The 20736-nt window shown below is 34.4% G+C and overlaps 2 protein-coding genes across 11 annotated transcripts; both read left to right on the top strand.

The window, feature by feature from the left end:
* Positions 1 to 5607: 5607 nt before the first annotated feature.
* On the top strand, positions 5608 to 10018 carry LOC114398987 (pentatricopeptide repeat-containing protein At5g66500, mitochondrial-like; the record flags this gene model as incomplete). The annotated part of the gene is made up of 3 exons (XM_028361083.1): positions 5608 to 7407; positions 8461 to 8810; positions 9170 to 10018. A coding segment is annotated over one exon (1635 nt), but the record flags the coding sequence as incomplete, so codon positions are not given.
* Positions 10019 to 12030: 2012 nt separating this feature from the next.
* LOC114400151 (mediator of RNA polymerase II transcription subunit 27-like) lies at positions 12031 to 20374 on the top strand. Of its 10 annotated transcripts, XM_028362454.1 has the most exons (10): positions 12553 to 13508; positions 13833 to 14305; positions 17224 to 17518; positions 17635 to 17800; positions 18257 to 18704; positions 19228 to 19287; positions 19380 to 19448; positions 19555 to 19598; positions 19678 to 19873; positions 19970 to 20374. In XM_028362454.1, the coding sequence occupies exons 2-9, from the start codon at positions 14180 to 14182 to the stop codon at positions 19850 to 19852; spliced, it is 1383 nt and encodes a 460-aa protein (XP_028218255.1). In that variant the 5' UTR covers positions 12553 to 13508; positions 13833 to 14179; the 3' UTR covers positions 19853 to 19873; positions 19970 to 20374. The 10 variants fall into 10 exon arrangements, with proteins under 10 accessions (XP_028218258.1, XP_028218254.1, XP_028218257.1 ...); XM_028362453.1 differs by lacking the exon at positions 12553 to 13508 and adding an exon at positions 12052 to 12178 and having other exon boundaries at positions 19678 to 20374; XM_028362456.1 differs by lacking the exons at positions 12553 to 13508; positions 13833 to 14305 and adding exons at positions 12052 to 12178; positions 12343 to 12522 and having other exon boundaries at positions 19678 to 20374.
* The last annotated feature ends 362 nt before the right edge of the window (positions 20375 to 20736 follow it).

Here is a 20736-nt window from a genome sequence, read left to right as displayed (position 1 = left end):
ACATGTGGTAGGGTACACAAAATTTTAACTTTTGGAAGCTTTCGCTATATTTTTGTGTGTTTTTCAACTCTAATTAATTATATGTAGTATACATTATCTTAATAAGAAATTGACTTAAATATATTTTTTATCTTTATAATTTAATATTTTTTTATAAAAAAAATTATTTTAATCCTTATAAAATATGTTTTATTTTATTTTTCGTTCTTAAAATATTTTAAATAATACTTTAAATAGTAAAAAGAGTGTTTTAAACATTAAAAAAATATTATCTAAAATATTTTAAGTATAAAAAATAAAATAAATATATTTTGTAAAGATTAAAACCTAAAAAATTTTACGGGAATTAACTTGGGATACACCTAGACAACTCCACTTAATTAATTACCTATATCGGAAGAAGATGAGTCAAAATGAGCTTCCATCAATAAAATTAGTTGGATTCATTCAGAAAGTGAAGTTATATAAGAATAATGATATATACCTATTCCAATATTTTAAACACATAATTAACATTTTTTATTTTTATTTATTTTTTCTTCATATCCCATCATAAATCTTATCATATTGGTATAATTTCATTGAAAACATTGAAAAAATTTCTATATCCAAAATATTAAAAAAAAATTGATAGAACTCTTATTTATTTTTATCACTAAAGAAAGAGGAATTTAAAATTGTATATGAAAACAGTTAAAAGAAATTCCAATACGAGGGGGCTCAATAATAACTTTTGAATAAGCTCTTAATATAGCTTTTTGATTAAAAAAAATATATTGACATTTTATGATATAAAATTATATGATATATACATAAATTAAGTTATAGTTAATTTTAACAATATCTATATATTTTCATTCAAAATTACAATAAATTTATTTAATGTAAAATAAGTTAATATTATTACTAAAAATATTGACCATTTTTAATTTTATATGTTGGATTATATTTTACTAAAAATTATAACTTATGCATGAATTCATACATATATTTCTCTTTTTTTTCTCTTTTTTTATCTCTTACCAGGTGTTTTTCTTTTTTTTTTATCTCTTACTAGGTGTTGAATATCATTATGATTGTCTATCAAACCTTTTACTTTATTTTATTGGTCTATGTTTTGCACACTTTTAGTTTATGGATGACTTAAACTCAATGAGCACACTCAAATCTTATACTCATCATTAATTTTAATTAAAAAAATATATTTAACAATGCAAAAATAACTTGATAGTGATGATTAGAGTAATGATATATGAACACTCATATATCATAACCACCTATTAGACATCTTTTACTCTTTATTTATGGCTTGTTGGAATATCTTTAATCTTTATTCTTTATGTGGAAGTTAAAAAATTCACAGGTCTATAATCTAGGACAATTCACCTAAAGCCCTATCATCTACAACATGTTTGATTGTTAATGATTAAATAAAATACTTGAATCCGTAGTTGGTTCTTGATCTAAGTGTTCTTTGACATTTGTTGTAAGATCTTTGCAGTTATCCATCATGATCACGAACAATAGCATTATGGTTCTTCCTTAATCGAAACTTCTTTATTCCTCAATAGGACCTTTATAACTCTTCAGATGAGAAGAACAAAAGTTATGTGTGACGGCTCGGTATATTGAGGACCATAGCCTTTTTATAGCATGTTAACCTAATAGGATTCTCATTATCCTCTAATAGGTCAACACTAACACCTGCTCATTTAAGTCCACATAATTTTATTTAGTTGTCTAATGAGCTCATTTAATTTGACCACATAAAATAAAACTCACTAATGATAAATAACTAATATAATTGTCTTATAATATTAACTCACATTAATTATTGGAATATAAAATTTTAACAATCTCCCACTTGTGTTACATATTGTAACAATTATATCAAAAATCCTTAGGCGTGCATCCGTACGCTACTTACCTTTAGACTTCTACCTTAACAACCTAGTTCATCTCATGTATCAAAAATGGAATCACTGTGGCTTTTGTCACTACAACAAATGTGACTAGACTCCAATGACCACCATATCAATACACTTAATGACATAGGTCAATATGGATAAGCATTATGAAAATTACATGCAATGTGATATCAGTCATTCCTATTTTCAATTGGTCCAACTTAAGTCTTTAGCGAGATCAACCTTAAGTCCTTGAGTCTTTAACTATAATTTAAATATTGCACTTAAATAAACAAGTTTCATAATAAACTTATAAACTCTAATATTTATTTAAGCAAAAAATGAAACACATTAAATTTGAATGCAAACATAGAACATAAAGACTCCCACTAAACCAAGGAAACAACTGAAAACAACACCATACAAGCAACATATATGTTCACGTTTTAACTATCAACCATTAATTAGTGAGTCAGCTAGCATAATTTTTTCCTACATGTTCTACAAATGTCTTTATTTTTTTAATTCTTTCTTTAACAACTATATACTTTATGTCAATAACATGTGACCTGGTTTTGTTGGAATATAATAGTACTGAGTTATTATCACAATAAATACTTAATGCCCTCTTAATGTTTGTAACAATAGGCAAGCCAATGACAGAATTTAGCAATCATATCATATGGTTTGATGCCTCAAAACAAGATATTAACTCCACCAACATGGTTAAAGGTGTATGCTATTGTGAAGTCTCTTCTAGTTAGGCATCTCACAAAATTGGAGTCAGAGTACCTTATGATCTTTGAACTTCTAGGCTTTTGATATGTAAGCATGTAGTTTTTTGTTCTCTTCAAATAGTGCATTACACACTTTACTACTTTCTAGTGTTGCATACCATGATTACTCATATATCTCCCTAAGACTCCCACTAAAAATTTATATTAAGACGAAAATAAGAGAAACACGATTTGATTTACTTGAGAATGTAGACTCCTCGTAGCTAAAGCATAAGGAATCATTTGCATTTTTTAAAGATTACTAATGAGACATTTTTTACAACTAGCTTGTCTTCTTTAACAACATGTGCATCTTTTGGTTTATTATCTTTCATGTTGAATATATCCAAAACTATATTATGATTAGAAAGTGGTCATCAACATATATAATACCAAAAGGACAATTTTACTCCCACTAAAATTGGAACGTGGAGAAGAGAGAAGTGGAGAATTGGAATGTTGGATGTGAACGTTGTGGAGAATTAGAACATTATGGATAAAATTTTTAGAATATTACCGTTGAAGAAAAAATATTACTGTTGTGCACACAATTTTTTTTTTACCATAAGGACACTATTCACTATAAATTTGGATTACTGGGATGGAGTTTTGCACACAATATTTGTAATCCTAATTTTTTTCTTGTTCCTATCAAGTCTTAATCTTTTTTATTCTCTTTAAAATGAATCTCAATCAATATAATTATCAATGTTACTATAGTTATTTGCAAAATCAACCACCTCCTACCTGTGAAAATTTTCAAAATCCATTGCAATATGTTATGTATCCACCACCACCCCATACCAGTGAAAATTTTTAAAATTCACCACAGCATGTTATGTATCCATCACCCCCCACACGTGGTATATACACCCTTCATCCAATGTAGCGCCACCTACCAATGGTAGTTCTCAAAATCCATAATTTTGTAGTCAACCACCACCTCCTACCAACCCAAACATGTGTTATAGACCTTCTTTATCCAATATTGAGCCCCCTAGCAATGCATTTGAATCACCAATCGGTGTGGATAGTATTCAACTAGACAAAAGTGATCAAAATTCTAGTGGAAAAAAAATTCGTACAACATTCTCAGTGACAGAAGATGTGATTCTCGTCCGATCGTGGCTCAATATGTCAAAGGATTCAATTATTGGAGTCGATCAAACATCAAAGAAATATTGGGCAAGGATAAAAAATGCATACAACAATGACGATATGCGTCAAAGTGGACAATTTTGTGAAAGAAGTTGGACTCAATTAAAACCTCGATGGAACAGGATCCACCCTCTAGTTAAAAAATTTAACGGGTGCTACAAACAAGCAGATAAACATAAGAGAAATGGAAGTTCAAAGAAGGATGTTTTGGCTTATGCTCATATGATTTACTCACAGGATACAAGTAAAAAATTTGAGGTTGAGCATGCTTGGTTGTTGTTGAAAGATCAACCAAAATTTGATACAGAATTTATGTCAAAGTGTTCAAAAAGAACAAAAGTTTCTACTAGTGGAAATTACTCTTGTCTTCTAACCTAGGGACACCCATTGAAGTCGAAGAATATGATACGTCATCACTTTTTTTTTTTGAAACCCAACCCAACCCAACTCATTCATGAATGGGTTCGGACCAACAGGTTATCCATTTAAATTTGATTTTTTTTCTTTAGAACTACTATTTTATATCATGTTTCATCCAAATATCCAATACAATTAATACAATATTATAAAATGTCTGAAAATAGTAAAATTGATCCATTTAATACCATCAACATAATATTCTTATATAGACTAATACAAATTAAAACAAAATATTTTTCAACGACATTTACTATAATAATCTGAATCACAACTATTTCTTACAAACTAATTTCTTGCACTAAGTTTTGCTGTAACCAGATTTGTAACAATCAGATATTTGTTGCAATCAAATTTGCTAAAATAAATGAATAAAATACGATTAATTAATATTATAAACATGACAGAAAAATAAATATGAAAAAATGTGAAATAAATAGTAATGTACCCGATAGTAATACCTTAAGAAGTTCCAACACTAATAGTTCCAACACTTACAATTCCAACACTTGGAGTCCTAATATTAGCAATATTTATCGTCAAATCAAACAACTCTAAAAATTTTGATCAGTTCGATTCGGTTTTGATCAAATTTATACATCTAAACCCGTGACCCAACCTGTATATGAATAATTTTGATTGGTTCGGTTCAATTTTAACCCAAATACATAAATGACTCAACCCAAACTCTTTGGATCGATTTAGGTTATTTCAGATTTGCGGGTGACCTATAAATATTGGTAGGGTTTAGGCTTTTAGCCGTCACAAAATATATTTTCTCATATCTCCTTATTCCTCCTCCCCTTCTTCTCCCTGGTGGTTTTGGCCATCGAGATGGTGGACTTGTCTCCTTTTGCATGTGAGAAAGACTTTGACGATGGAGGGAACATGTGTCACGGTGGCCTTAATCATGCGTCGCGATGGACACAATTTGGGTTCTATGTTTTGTAGATATGAATTTTCAAAGATATGACGTGGCTCTTTTCTTAGCTTCTTTGAAGAAGGTGTACAATGGAGCGCGGGGAGAAGGGGGAGAAAAGAAGAATAAAAAAAGGAAAGACTTTATCATTGTGGTGGCCAAGAGCTAGAAGGAGAAGAGGAGAAAAAAAAATCTAAGAAAAATATATTTTGTGGCGACCAAGAAAAATTAGTATTAAAGTACTAATCAACGATGTTATATTTAAACCAGTGGAAATGACTATCTTAAATTATTTTAAATAGATTAAATATTAAAATAAAGTTTTTAAAAGAGAAAGAAAAACCAAAACAATAAGATAAAAAACAAAAGGATGATATCACTAGTTGGATTTTTTAAACTATGGTCATGTTACGAAACTTGATGGTTCGTGCGATCATTAACGGCAAAGCTGAAACAGAAAACGAGCAAGACATCGAACCTCAACTATGTTCCTTACTTGATCGATATTCTCAACCACTCTTTCACGAACTCTTCACTCTCTCACGTTCACTTCCCTTCAGACATTTCCCAAACGAACTCCCTCATCGCCTCTTACGTTCGCCGAGGCGACCCTGTCTCCGCATTGACCCTCTTTCATTCTCTCCGTCGTCGCGCGCATTCCGATGTCGTCGCCGACGCCTACACCTTCACCTCCATCTTGCGCGCTTCTTCTCTCTTGCGTGTCTCCGGACAATTCGGGACGCAAGTCCACGCCCAGATGCTCAAAACGGGCGCTGATTCCGGAACCGTGGCGAAAACCGCGCTGCTTGACATGTACTCGAAATGTGGGTCTTTGGATGAAGCAACAAAGGTGTTTGATGAAATGCGTCACAGAGATGTTGTTGCTTGGAATGCTCTGCTTTCGTGTTTTTTGAGGTGTGATCTTCCCGTTGAGGCTGTTGGGGTTCTAAGAGAGATGGGGAGGGAGAATGTGGAGCTTAGTGAGTTCACTTTGTGTTCTGCGTTGAAGTCTTGCGCTTTGTTGAAGGCGTTGGAGCTTGGGAGGCAGGTTCATGGTTTGGTGGTGTGTATGGGGCGTGACTTGGTTGTTTTGAGCACTGCTCTTGTTGATTTTTACACCAGTGTTGGGTGTGTTGATGATGCTTTGAAAGTGTTTTACAGTTTGAAGGGTTGTTGGAAGGATGATATGATGTATAACTCGATGGTTTCTGGGTGTGTTAGGAGTAGGAGGTATGATGAGGCTTTTAGAGTTATGGGTTTTGTGAGGCCCAATGCTGTTGCACTCACTAGTGCTCTGGTGGGTTGCTCTGAGAATTTGGATTTGTGGGCAGGCAAGCAGATTCATTGTGTTGCGTTTCGTTGGGCTTTTACTTTCGACACTCAGCTGTGCAATGCCTTGTTGGATATGTATGCGAAATGCGGGAGGATTTCGCAGGCTCTGTCAGTGTTTCATGGAATTTGTGAGAAGGATGTGATTTCTTGGACTTGTATGATTGATGCGTATGGAAGAAATGGGCAAGGACGTGAAGCTGTTGAGGTGTTTCGGGAAATGAGGGAGGTTGGAAGTAAGGTGTTGCCAAATTCTGTGACTTTTTTGTCTGTTTTATCTGCCTCTGGTCACTCTGGACTGGTGGAGGAAGGGAAAAATTGTTTCAAATTGTTGAGGGAGAAGTATGGTCTTCAACCGGATCCGGAGCACTATGCTTGTTACATAGATATCTTAGGTCGAGCGGGTAATATAGAAGAGGTATGGTATGCATATCACAATATGGTTGTGCAAGGTACTAGGCCTACTGCAGGAGTATGGGTAGCATTGTTGAATGCTTGCAGTCTTAATCAGGATGTTGAAAGAAGTGAATTGGCTGCAAAGCATCTCTTGCAGTTGGAACCCAATAAAGCTAGCAATATTGTGCTTGTATCAAATTTTTATGCAGCCATTGACAGGTGGGATTGTGTGGAAGAGCTGAGAAGCATCATGAGGACCAAAGGGTTGGCCAAGGAAGCTGGGAATAGCTGGATCAATGTTCCAGGCTTCAATCGACATGCCATATCACTATCTGCTTGATTGTTCAGCTAAACAACTAGGAGGTGAGAGCTTTAATGGCTAAAGTTGTGTGATGCAGGAAAACCAAAAATCATTGTGCAAACTAGAAGTGAAGTTGATGTTTTGGATTATGGGTAGGTGGCACAAGTATGGGCAGAACATGTTAAAGGGTAATCCTCATCAAAGGTGATCCATCAGTCTATTCTTCTATCCAACTCTACTAATTCTCCTCTATAAGGTTCATATTTTCTGATACTTTGAAAGAAAAGTATGCTTATAAAGAAATGCATATTTGAAACCAAATATGGAATTACATCGTGTGATTGCAGTAAATAAATAATAGTAGCTATGAAATTGGTCAAACTTCAAATTCAAACATAAGAATCCTTCATTTTGTATTTTGCTTCTTGTACTGAGCCAGCGTTAGAGAAGCAGTGCGTATTCCATGAACATTCTTTTACCAATCATAGGATCTAATCTATTTGTCACTTTAGCCAAATAAGGACTTCTTTCCTTTTCAACATGTGGGAGTACAGGAGAGAGAGGAGCACTTGTGTGGGGTGGAACATAACATAATCCTCTACTATTGTAAAAGGTAGACTCCCCTTATTTATGACCAAAATTTACTTTCCTAAAATGCAAAATTTCAATGTTTTGCTTTACTACCTAAAAATGTAGACAAAGTCGTCATTTTAACTTGACTATAAGTCTCATCACTTGGCAACACTTCCTACTTTCCAAGAGTTCTTCTATAAACTGGTGTGGGGTGGAACATAACATAATCTGCTATATGCCTATCACCAAGTATGTGGATTAACTGGTGTGGGCTGGGAGTAGGATTTTTCTAGTTTAGCTAGTAGTCTGAAGTTTGAGTCTTGACATGCAGCTGCATTAAATATTTGGAGTGAAAACTTTGTCACTCATAGTGATTTTATCTGGTTAGAACAAGATTACCTCCAAAGGAAGATACTTGTAGTCTAGACCAAAAATATCTGCTATATGCTTGCATATTTTGCACTTATTCTAATCTCTTGGAACTCCTTTCGTTAGTTAACAGTAAAAATAAAGTTTGTCATTTTCTGTGGTAGGACATTATTATTGTAGCAGTAATACTGTAACTTGATAGATTACTAGAAATGGTTTTGGTGTTTTTGTTGATAAATTTGTCATGGAGTTCTTTTATCAAAAAAGAACTAAACAAAACAAAAAGGGACTAAATTATTTATGATTTATATTCAGGTTCTTCGTCTCTCTGCTGCTACTCAGGATTTACCAAAGTCTGTAATTTGCAATGTTCATGGTGTGAATCCCGAATTCTTGAAAATTGGAGAAAAGATTGCTGCAGAGAGGGAGCTGGGGCAGAAAGCCTTTACAAAAGGGGCATATTTCCTGGGAAAGATGGTGTGGGGAAAGGGATATAAGGAGTTGATAGATTTATTAGCAAAGCATAAGGCTGACCTTGATGGTTTCAAGTTGGATGTATTTGGAAATGGAGAGGATGCTAATGAAGTTCAGAGTGCAGCCAGAAGGTTGGATTTGAATCTCAACTTTCAGAAAGGAAGAGATCATGCAGACGATTCTCTTCATGGGTAGGAACACTTTGAAAATTGAGCTTCAAAATTTATAGTAAGATATAATTCACTGCAATGGTCCCCACATTGTTGTGAAACATACCTAAATGAAATGGGGAAAGTAATTCATTAAGTTGCATACATTGATACATGGAAATGGAACTGAGTTATCTTTTAATCCCCCATATCTTCACAAAGTGAATTGAATTAATTATGTGTTTAAAAAATGCAATATCCAAAGCTATTTTTTAATACATGGATAAAAGCACATTCGCCTACACATGATTCTTTCTCATCCTTTACATACCCAGACTCAATCTGGAATTTGTTTTTATTAAGTTTGGTTCTTATTTTGACACACTTTATCCTTATTGTAGGTACAAAGTCTTTATAAATCCTAGCATTAGTGATGTGCTATGCACAGCTACAGCTGAGGCACTTGCCATGGGCAAATTTTAGTTTGTGCTGATCATCCATCAAATGAGTTCTTCAGGTCATTTCCCAACTGTTTGACTTACAGGACATCCAAAGACTTTGTAGCAAAAGTAAAAGAAGCATTGGAAAATGAGCCTTATCCTCTAACACCTGAGCAAAGATATCAACTTTCTTGGGAGGCTGCTACTCAAAGATTTATGGAATATTCCGAGCTTGATAGGATCCTGAACATGGAAAATAATGGTGAAAAGGAAAGTGTAGATAAGGGAAAGCTCATTGCTAAGTCAGCATCAATGCCTAATCTGACAGAACTAGTAGATGGAGGCTTAGCATTTGCTCACTATTGTCTTATTGGGAATTAATTTCTGAGATTATGTACAGAAGCAATACTTGGGACACGTGACTACGATAAGCAGCACTGTAAAGACCTTCATCTCTTGCCTCCACTGGTAGAAAATCCTATCTATGGCTGGTGAATGGGTTGACTAGTTTGGATGTTTGAAGGATAACTTGTCACACCAGATTATGACAAGCAGTACAGTAAAAGCCATCATTTAAATGCATGTAGGTAGAAAAATTTACGGATGGCTGGTGAATAGATTTAGTGGTTGAATTTGTAGTTTGTTTTACAGTTGCTTGTGTTAGGTGCCTGCTAAGTTTTCAATCCTTAAATTTTGTAGTTCTTTTTGTTTTTGTAAGTGAGGTAGTTCAATATTACCAAAACACGTGTAGAAAGTTAATGTAAAGTAACAGGACGTTCTCCCAAGTAACCTTGTGAGAATAAGCTGTAATGAATTTGCATCGATTTAACATGAAATAAATTGTTCAGTAATGATAACCTTCAAGAGTACAAGCCAAAATGATTGGAGAAATGGCCGTCCATGGTGTAGAATGTTTATAACTGCTTGTACTGTCGAAAGAATAACATCGTTTATCAGGAAATTAAGAGGACTTCATGGGGTTGTCCACTCTGCACAGGGAAATATCAGGTATTCTTTAGTTTAGTAGTGGGAAGGAGGGAGAAATGAAGGAATAAAGAGAATTGCTACTGTCAACTTGAAGGAATAATCTTTTCTTTCTAAGCTTTTAGTTTAAAACTACATATTCCACTTGTCTAGGGGAACTAGGCATGAAACATCACACAACTTAATTTGGAATGGGGCAACAAAAGTCAGGTACTACTTATCATACTTTAGACTAATTCATGGGTAACGTGGGGATAGGTTTTTGGTTGATTCTACTAAATTTGGTAAGTTATTTATAATTCACTACAAATGTGATTTATAATTCACTGCAAATGAGGTGGGTCAATTTCTTCAGGAATAATGTGACTTTTGATTTATTATATTTTATAATTATTTTGTTGTGATGCATACAATTTTAAAAAATTTATTTTAATTTTTTATGTTTTTAAAATATATCATTTTAGTTATTTTTTTATTTTTCCTTTGAAACATTACTATTTTGTTAACATTTTAGTAAGAGTTTTTAATTGTCATTATATTTGATCTAATAATAATGTATTTTTTATATATGTAAATTTTAAATAAAATTCATAAGTTTAATAAAAATTTATATATGTAAAAAAATATATTATTAGATCAAAATTTATTATGTAAACTTATATGTATATTAAATATACATTAAAAATTTTATTGTTATATATAATGATATTAATTATTTTTTAATATAATTAATTTATTAGTTCAGTTGATTAAAGTATTGTGTTAATAACGCGAAAATTTCACGAATTGTTAATTCATATATGCAATAAATAAGAATAATATTGGAATTATAAAAATACATTGGATGTAAAAAAAAAAAAAAGACTAACGCAAGAAGAAAATCCCTACATGTGTTAGCACGTGTCTTTGGTTCAGATCTATAGAAGGATTCTAGTGTGTTTTGGACTTCTAGGCCTTTGGCCATGAAAGTTTTTTGATATTGTAAATTAATTAATAAATATGTGAAAATATTTTATTTTTTATTTTTTATGGGTAAAAATTGAAAGAATTTATAATAACTGATGTATGATCAACTAAGCTCCTCTCCACAAAATCCTTTCATCTTTAATAGACAAAAATAAATTTTTCTGGTATTTTTTTTGACTTGGCGAGCGGTGATAATTAATATGAAATTACTAAATTTTTCCATGTTACCTTAAATATATTATTCTTAGAAAACTAAACAATAATACTCTCTCTGTTTTTAAATATAATTTTTTAAAACTAATTTATTAATAATTTATATTATTTTATCAAAATTATCCTAAAATTATTAGGATACAGTCTAATTATTTTCATTTAATTAATTTCACACTTATTTTAAAAAACCACTCAAAATAACTTCCCAAATTAATAAAAAAAATACTTTTCTTAAATTCTGACTTTTAGAAGAAAACACACACTCACACTCAATCCTTCTAAAATAAAAATAATTATCATTAATCTAAAAAAAAACTGTACGAAAAGGGGAATACTTTTATACCAACTTTTAAATTTGAGGAAAATAACTATAATAAAAAAATATTTCTGTTCTTGAGTTTGAATTTTAAATATATTGAACTTTGGTGCTCTTGTTGTGAGAGGGGATGTGAGGAAGAAGAGGGCATAAACGTCCTAGAATTTCATTAAAAAAGCATGTGCATCGCATGTGATGTGTTTAGTTTTGTGAAGGGTAAAATAGGGTAATTAATAAGTGTTGAACTCAAAGGAGCTAGCGTAATTTGCTCTTATGCAACTTTGGAACTTTTAATCTCAACCGTTCAACTAATCCAAGGGACTGTAATTGTGCTGGAGACAATGTAGTAGGCTGTAGAGGATCCGCATCCAACCGCGAAGAGAGGTCTCTCAGTCGTGACCTAACAAAGCTGGTGCTTCTTTTTCTCTGCAGCAGCCTCTTCGATCCCGCTGGTGCTCACTTCGATCCCGTTGGCGCTCTCTTCGATTCAGGTTTGTTAATCTATCTTATTTCTCTATTGTTCGATTTCTTGTTGTTGTTGTTGTTGTTGTTGTTGTTGAGTTTAGGGTTCATCCTTTGTTGTTTGGGGGCAAAGGTTGAATCAGTTTTCTTTTGTTTTGATGATGGTGCTCGATTATTAACTTTAATTGTGCAGCCTTTGTTTTGATGATGGGTTATTGGATGATGATCTTGGTTGGTAGCAACGTGGACAGAAGCTATACATTTCAACATTTTATATATGTGGATATGCTACTCTCATCAGGAGCTCGATTGGTTTTTGTGGGAACAATTGCTTAATTTGCATTTATTTGCACAGAGCACTAGTCTTTGGGAGGTTAGGCTGATTGTCTATGGGTACTTCTAGTATGGGTAGGCATGGCAACGGGCCTGAACCCGTGGGGCCCACCCTGGACCCGCCCTGATTTTGACGGGGAAAACCTGAGTTGACCGGGGTCGGGGTCGGGTTTTCCCCAATAGCCAAAGTCGGGTTCGGGGATGACAAACCAATGCAGAAAAATATACTTTCATCTTTGTGTTGACAAACATTATAGAATGTTAATGATAAGAAAACTTTTCGCAAATTGCTGGGATGAAGGGAGAAAAGTTTTTTCAATGCAGATTCAAATTCAATATCTACAGAGTTTCTGTTTGACTTGAATGATAACAAAATAAGAACTTTGACACAAGTTCAAATTATGAATGAAGTAAGAAAAACTTCAAATTCAATATCAATACTAGCTTCTGTTACAGGTTCTAATTCAATATAATGTTACTCATTGATAATAGGAATTATGAATGAAATAAGAAAATTTAAATCATTTCGATTAGCAGAAGATATTACTTCATGCTTACTACAAAGTCTAATGTTACAACATAGTTGTGCTCAGCATAACTAATGTTACAGAAAATTAATGATATTCTTAATTGAATGAACCGTTTTCAAGTAAGTTAACAAAGCAAATAGGAGGAAGATCAAGTGAATTCCAAAGTAACAGTTCCCCATCAACACTTGAAGAATCCATGTCAGGTGATGCATGTTGGTGTTCTTGTTCCTTTTTCCTATCCATTGTTGCCATGAACTCTTTCTCCTCCTTATTCTTCTCAAGCTTGTTTTTGCTACAAGCCATTTGAAGGCTTGTTAATTGATCAGCTAGTACTCTTCCCTTCATGTTTCCTGATTCAAGTTTCAACTTCAAGCATTCAGGTATCCATTGAAGGCATAGAGAGAAGCTGAGAACTTCCTCTCATAAGTCATTCTCTTCATCACAGCTCTAAGCATTGAAGGCTCGTCATCGTAGTTCTCATTCTCAGGCTCCACAGGTTCCTCCTCCATCTCTTCAGCCATCTCAAAGGGAGAATAGTAACTAGGTGGAACAATGTTGTCCAAAAACCTAAAATCATGGACATCCAAATTAGTACTTTGCACACCCAAATCATTTCCTTCTTCTTCACTCTCCACCACTCCTGAATTGCTGTCATTGCTTGAAGTCTGTGGTGTCACATTGCTTGATTTGTATTGCAATTGCATATCCATTTTTGTCCCACCATCTTTTTTAGTTAAGCATGACTCAAAGCTACTAGTAATGTAGTCAATTTGTGCAGTGTTGTTGATGAAGTCATTGTTGCTTGTGCTATAATCTTCAGGGTCATTGAGGAAATCAGTGAATTGGTCAATTGAGAATTGTGTTGAACCTTCTCCATATGCATCAACTTGTTGGTGGTGTTGCATTTGTTGGTGGTTGATGAGAAGTGAGGTGGACGAGGACGAGGACGAGGAACAAGCGTTGTTGTTGTTGTTGTTTCTTTCTTTAAGCCTTTGAAGGAGGAGATTGGTGATCTTTGAGGAAAGAGCTGGACTTGTGGAGGATTGAGAGCAAGGCCAGAAGTTAGTCCTCATGTTGGCGCCGTGAAGCAAGCAAGCAGCCTCATCATAGGCTCTTGCAGCTTCCTCAGCAGTGTCAAAAGTTCCCAACCACACTCTTATCTTCTGAATGGTGTCTTTGATCTCAGCCACCCATCTACCTGATGGCCTTTGCCTTACACCAACAAACCTCTTCCTTGCTCTTTGCACCCCTCCAAGTGCTGCAGCTTGTTTCATCATCTCATCCCAACCCAAGGTTCCCTCACATAGCTCTCCCTCTTCCACCACTTCAACAACCTTTCTCTTCCTTGCCATCTACCCCCTTTGAACTCTTTTTGTTTCTTCAATTGGTTAGGCTTATAAGGTGATTCTTTAAGGGTACTAAACTTGGTTTGTTTGGTTAAACCCTTAAACTTATAAGGTGAGTATTAGAATTTAGAGGACACTGAAGTTTGGTTGCTATGCTTTGCCTTAGCTGGTTGGTGCTTTTATATGTGGTTTAAGGAAGTGAGTGATCCTTTGAACTAGTTGAGTTTTGGATATGACCAAGTCACACTGATTAATTGGTTTCATATATTTGTTTCTTTATGATTTCGGTTTCTATATCCAAACATTTGGCGGTTTCTCAGGCTTTGTAATTAGTGCAGCTTGTTTTGACTTGGCCAAAGGGTACATAGATTTATTTCTCTTGTGAGATCTTGTTTGAGAACTTCAGCATATTCTATACCAAAGTGTAGGCCTGAATTGGTCATTACAACTTCTTTTAATCTTTTCCATGTGATCCAAAGCTAGCTACAGACTAAATTATTGTGATCTATGATCTTTCTTTAATTTCAATTTTTATTTTCTGCCCAAATTCTACCACTTTGTCCAAGGCAAGAAGTGAAATGTGAGACAGAGTTTCAGACTCAGTTGCCAAGAAAGACACCAAGAAAAACAACCCGAGTAGCTAAAACCTATGGGCTTATACAGAAGTAACTAGAATACTTGTCCATCTACTGTTAATGCTTGGATTTTACCTTAATAGTTTGATTTTTATATTTCATTATCAACTCTGATTACCCATAACTAGATTTGTTGGTTGTTTATGAACTTTTTCTACGCATCCTTTCATATATGTTTGGTCTAGCCAATAGAATGAGAGTTAAAAACAAAAGTACATTGAAGATTGGTAAGTTTAGGAAATCAACTAATCAAGGCTCTTAGATACTTATTAACACTTTTCTTATCCTAGTCGAGAATGAGAGATATCTTTTAAGGTATAAAAATCATTTAAGAAACTGATTTCTTTCGACTGATACTCGTTTATACACATGAACTTGAAAATCAAATTTCTAACTATATACTTAAAGAACATGATTATTTATCAATTATATCACACTATATTATACTATATTATTTTTTGATACTTATTAACTAGCAAACAGAAATATTTACTCAACAGTAATAGGAAAAGTCTCTTTCATACGAAAACAAGGTCCCTTCATTATTGTTTATACACCCCCGTTGGGTTTCGGGGGCGGGGACGGGGAGAGAAATGGGGAGTCGGGGGCGGGGGTGGGGTAAGCAAAACCCGACCCCGACCTGCCCCGTTGCCATGCCTAAGTATGGAGCTCTTAACATTTAAGGGAATATTTTAGTTTTTATCTGTTATCTTCTCTGTTTAATTGAGCTTGGTATAAGTTTATTGATATACCTTTCCTTGTAAATGTCTGCCATGAAATTAATATGTTACTCATTTAAAATAGTTTCTTAATTGCCCTTATTTTTTTAAATGATTTAGATGAATGACATATTTTATTATTTTATAATATGCTTATGTTTTTATCATTTAAAATATTAGAATACCTCCCAAAAAGGACTGTGCTAAGTGGGATGACATTGACAACAAAATTGAATTTTTTTGAGAATATTTATCGAAGAGATAGATACTGGGAACAGACTAGGAATGAGTTTTAGTAAAGAAGGGTGGAAGAATTTAGAGAAAAAATTCCAATTTAGAACAAGGTGTGCTTATGACAAGATTCAATTAAAAAACAAATAAGATGCGTTAAAAAAGGGTTTTCAATCTTTTGCTAAGTTGGTTGAGAAAGACACCCGTCTTGGTTGGAATTATGAGAAACAAACCATTGTAGCAGATGAAGAACTTTTGGCATTTGCAAAGCAAGATGGAGAATATTGCAATGCATAACCAATTTTAAACTTGAAACTCAAATCTCTATTATTTTGCTGTAACATGATTTGTTATTGCGATTCAATTTTTTTTATACTAAAATGTCCTTTTTTTTTCAAATGGGTATCATTGGATGCTTTTACTTTTGTCGGATCCGGTTAAATTTTCCTTTTTGATCTTGCCCTTATAAGTGTTTGTGCTTTTTTTTCGTTTTCGAATGGTGGTTTTGCTTTGGAAAAATCTTCTGTGCAGATTTTGGGTGTTAGCATTGAAAGGTGTTGATTGAGTTCCATTTTATATGAGTTTCATCTTTTGCCTTTTGTGGTTTAGGCATGGATCTTGTAGTTCATGACATGTATTTGTGTTGTGTAGTTGCTATGACTATGAGCATTCAACTTTTGTGTTTGTTTGTTTTTGAAAAAGTTTGATGGTTTATTTAGATAATGCAAATTTGGCGTTGTGGGGTGTGTTCTGTTTGGTGGATGATTTTTACTTTAGGCTAATAGGTTTGTGCTTTTGAAAGAAAGAGAGAATCAACGGGGTTTGCAGTGAGGTGAAAGATTTCAATTATGTTTATTCCTAGAAGTGAACTGAATTTTGTGTTAATTTGTGTTTCCACTGTACTCTTTCAGCTTCATATATATTGTGTTCAGTCATTAGTTATAGTCTTGTAGACAATGATACCAACTTTAGTTTTACTTGATTGGTGAGATGAAACAGAACATATATGCTTGCTTTGATTTGTATGCATTTTGTGTCAATAAAGCCCTGCATAAATCTTGAATTCAGTAATGTATACTGTATAATATGTGTTTTTATTATTTTTTAGATATTGACTGGTTTGATATACAACACTGGCTGATTTGAAATGGCTTAACTTGCAAGCATAATTTGTACGTTGGTTTAAGTAATTAATGTGGCCCAATCCGAGTTGTACGAAAATACTAACTGAGTCGAAACCCACTTTCTTTTCTTTGTGGGTGTGCCACGGCCAAATGCAGATGCAGATGCAACAAACGCAGCAGCAGGCCACGGCGACACCATTCTCGACCTGCACTCCTCCTCCTTCCTCCGGTGGCTCCGCGTCCGAGGCACCGCCAAAGCAGGTGGCTCAAGCAATGGACAAGCTCGGACAGGCCGAACGAATCATCGCCGACATCCGAATCGGCGCCGACCGCCTCCTCGAAGCGCTCTTCGTCGCGGCGGCGCAGCCTCACCAAGGCAACAAGCCTCTCCAAGTCTTCCTCAAAGAAGACGCATGCATGCGTCAGTATCTTCAAGACCTTCGATCGCTTGGTAAGCATGCCTTTTCACTCGCCCCTTTTGTTTTTTAGGTTCCGTGGATTAGGGTTTTGGATTGGACTCTGCGACGTCGTTTGTGTGATTAGTTCGTCGTGGTTTTGGTTTAATAGGTAAGGAGCTAGAAGAGTCTGGAGTTCTCAGCGAATCAGTTCGATCGAGGAAAGATTTTTGGGGCTTGCATATGCCACTGGTTTGTCCAGATGGCGCTGTGGTTGCGTATGCGTGGAAACGACAACTTGCAGGACAAGCAGGTGCTTCGGCCGTTGACAGGACCAGGTTCGATTTGTTCAATTTGGTTCTGTTTCAGTTCTCTCGTTCAAATTTCTGTGTAGTACATTTAGATAACGGAATAGGATGGAAAACAATGGATTCCAATTCAACTGTCTTTTCTTGTGCTTAGAGTTGATAATTGCTATGGTGTTATTAGCGATTTATTTATTTAGTTATTTTTATGATTTTTGTGCATTCTTAGGTGGATATCTTAATCTTAAGTTTTGGTATTACCTCCTGAATTCCTAGCACATGGTATTGATAATATGAATCTTAGCCAAGTTATGCTGTGATATAGCTGTCTCGTACCTAAGTTGTGTAGAAATAGAGAACTAGTACTACGCTAGAAAACAGTTTTTTTATTGGGTATTGTGGTTTATAATGATCGTGCTGACTTTCGAATCTCAAGTCTGCTAAATTGTGGTACTTTAGTTGCTCACTTAGGCTTTTGAATGATATCAGGTTAGCTCTCAAAGCTTTCACTGATCAGAAAAGGCGTTTTTTCCCACATCTTGATGATGGACTTGAAACTAGTGAATCAGCATCGAAGAAATGTTGTGGGTCTGAAGAAATTGCAGTGGATCCCAAGGAAGGAATTAGTTTTCTAAGGACGCTGCCGGATGTTCTGAAGTCCTTGGAGAAGGATGTACCAAATCTGAAAATATTAACTTTTGAACGATTGGACTGGTTAAAAAGAGCTTCCACACTTACCTCGTCAACAAATGAGAATTCTTTGGAACATAACTATCATGGTTCGAATAAGCTAAGGCTAGGATCAGTGGGAACCGTCCCTGCAGAGAAGGTTGCAGTGATAGAATTGTTATTCCCGTGTGTCTTCAGGGCTGTTATATCCTTACATCCTGCTGGTTCCATGGATCCAGATGCTGTAGCTTTCTTTGCTCCAGATGAGGTATGCCTGCCAATATTATTGTGATATTTATCATTCTTTTTCCTAATATTCCTTTTGGTGGTGTGAACTGTTTGGTTTTCAGCAATTCAGCATTCTATGGACATACTAGATGATGTCTTAACATCAGTTCTTTGATAGTTCCTGTAATTGATGCGGTTTTTGTTTTCCTGTCTCCTGAATCCCTAGTTTCAGATAATGAAGCTTGTATATAAAGCCCATATTAACTCTTGTAGCTGTAAACTTCATTTTCTGATTGCAATGTAAACTTGCTTGTCTACAAGATTCCACTACCTTCTTGAAGCTGTATGGAAATCTAAAATTTTAATAGGGTGAGCCTTGGTGCAATAGTAAGGTTGCTGCCTTGTGACCTGGGGGAGTTTTTAAAGTTCTCTCCAAAATGACTAATTTTTTAATTGTAATAAAAATACTTCAGTTTTCTTGAATTTTCCATCTACATATTCCACAGTTTTATAGTTTATTAATACCTCTGGCGCAGTGTATTTAACTGTGTACTACTTAACAGAGCGGAAGTTATGTGCATGCAAGGGGGTTTTCAGTTCATCATGTGTTTAGACATATTACGGTAATGGTCTCTGTTGCTCCTTATTTCATTTGATTCGTTCAGTTACTCTTTGAAATCTTCATGTATATAGCTTTTTTTATCTTGCACTACAGGAGTATGCAGCAACAGCTCTGCAGTATTTTCTTGGGAACCAATCTGAAACGTGTCTGTATTTTCTTCTGGTACTGTAGTGATCTATTTCAAATCATAATCCTTTTTTTGGTTTGGAATGTATTAATTCTCGATATACTTGAGGTTTTCTTAGCTTTCTGCCATTTTTTGTTGTAGCACTGGATTTGCAGCTACCAGACACTGTTTTCAAGACCTTGCAGGTTCCATTGGCACTTTCTAGAACTTTAAATTTTCCTATCACTTGGTAAAATTACTAATCTCAATTTGTTGGTGGTGCAGCAAATGTTCCCGGCTACTTGCAATGGATAAACAATCAACTTTATTGTTACCTCCAGTTCATCGTCCTTATTGGCAGTTTTCCTTTTCTAAAATTTTGTTGAACATATCCTCAAAGGACCAGAATTCTGATACTACTCAGGCTTATCATATTGACTGCCTCTCTGAGGAAACATAATTGCATCTACCAGTGACTCAGGTATAACCCAAGTGCCCAATTCAATGTGGAACTACCAGGAGCAAGAGTTTCCATTTCATTGTTGTATGTATGTTCCCCTTTTCCTGTCATGTACAGGTTGGAAGGTAAGGGGTTGGAGAAGCAATTTGGTTATCTTTGGTCTATATTTTCCATCTCTTAGATTGGAATTGGATCTTCAGGAAATTGACGAGTGCCTGGCTTGTTTTGTAAGCCTCATGAAAGTGGCTGCCATCTGTTCTAAAGATTTCTCAGATATTCATTGAGAAGTTCTCACGTATAATTGCCACTAGACCAAAAAGTACAAGATAGGAACATTATGACCTGCGTATGCTAAATGAAAGTGCCAGCTGACTGTAATTTTTGAAATTTATCAGCATGTGAATACATTATAATGACCGTCTGCAATATTTCTTATTTTAAAATGATGCTGACTACAATGTAGTACACGACTACCTTCTCCGTATAATGGTTATTATATAATCACTACAAAATTACAGTGTATTGCACAGCTACCTTCTCCATATGTACTAGTTCTACGTCCTACTCCCTTAGTTCTTAATTATAAAATTCAAGTTTAAAATTATGTATATTTTTTTAGAAGACTTGATCTATAATATTTTTTATTAATTATTTATAGACTAAGAATATTTTTCATTAAAAGAAGAGAGAATATATTGATAAATAATTATGAGAGAGGAGTATTAATGTCAATGATGATTTTAGAAAAAATTATAAATTTAAAATAAATTTATTGTTATAAATTAAATTAATATTTTTTTAATCTTTATGGATTAGATAATTGAGTTTTACAAGTGTGGAGGGAGTAATATAGTGAAAAATTGGTGTTATATTAATTATAAAAA

This window comes from Glycine soja, chromosome 19, assembly GCF_004193775.1.
Source record: "Glycine soja cultivar W05 chromosome 19, ASM419377v2, whole genome shotgun sequence".
NCBI classification, from domain to species: domain Eukaryota; kingdom Viridiplantae; phylum Streptophyta; class Magnoliopsida; order Fabales; family Fabaceae; genus Glycine; species Glycine soja.
Note: the sequence above shows the minus strand (reverse complement) of the source record. Positions and strands in the feature narration are given on the sequence as shown.

Bases quoted from the DNA above. Each gene is read 5' to 3' on its own strand.
- LOC114400151 (XM_028362453.1), top strand. From the start codon at position 14,180: ATGGTGTCTTTGATCTCAGCCACCCATCTACCTGATGGCCTTTGCCTT. The intron at 17,801-18,256 runs GTTCGATTTGTT...GAATGATATCAG, and splicing joins TCGGCCGTTGACAGGACCAG to GTTAGCTCTCAAAGCTTTCA. The intron at 19,449-19,554 runs GTACTGTAGTGA...TTTTTGTTGTAG, and splicing joins CGTGTCTGTATTTTCTTCTG to CACTGGATTTGCAGCTACCA.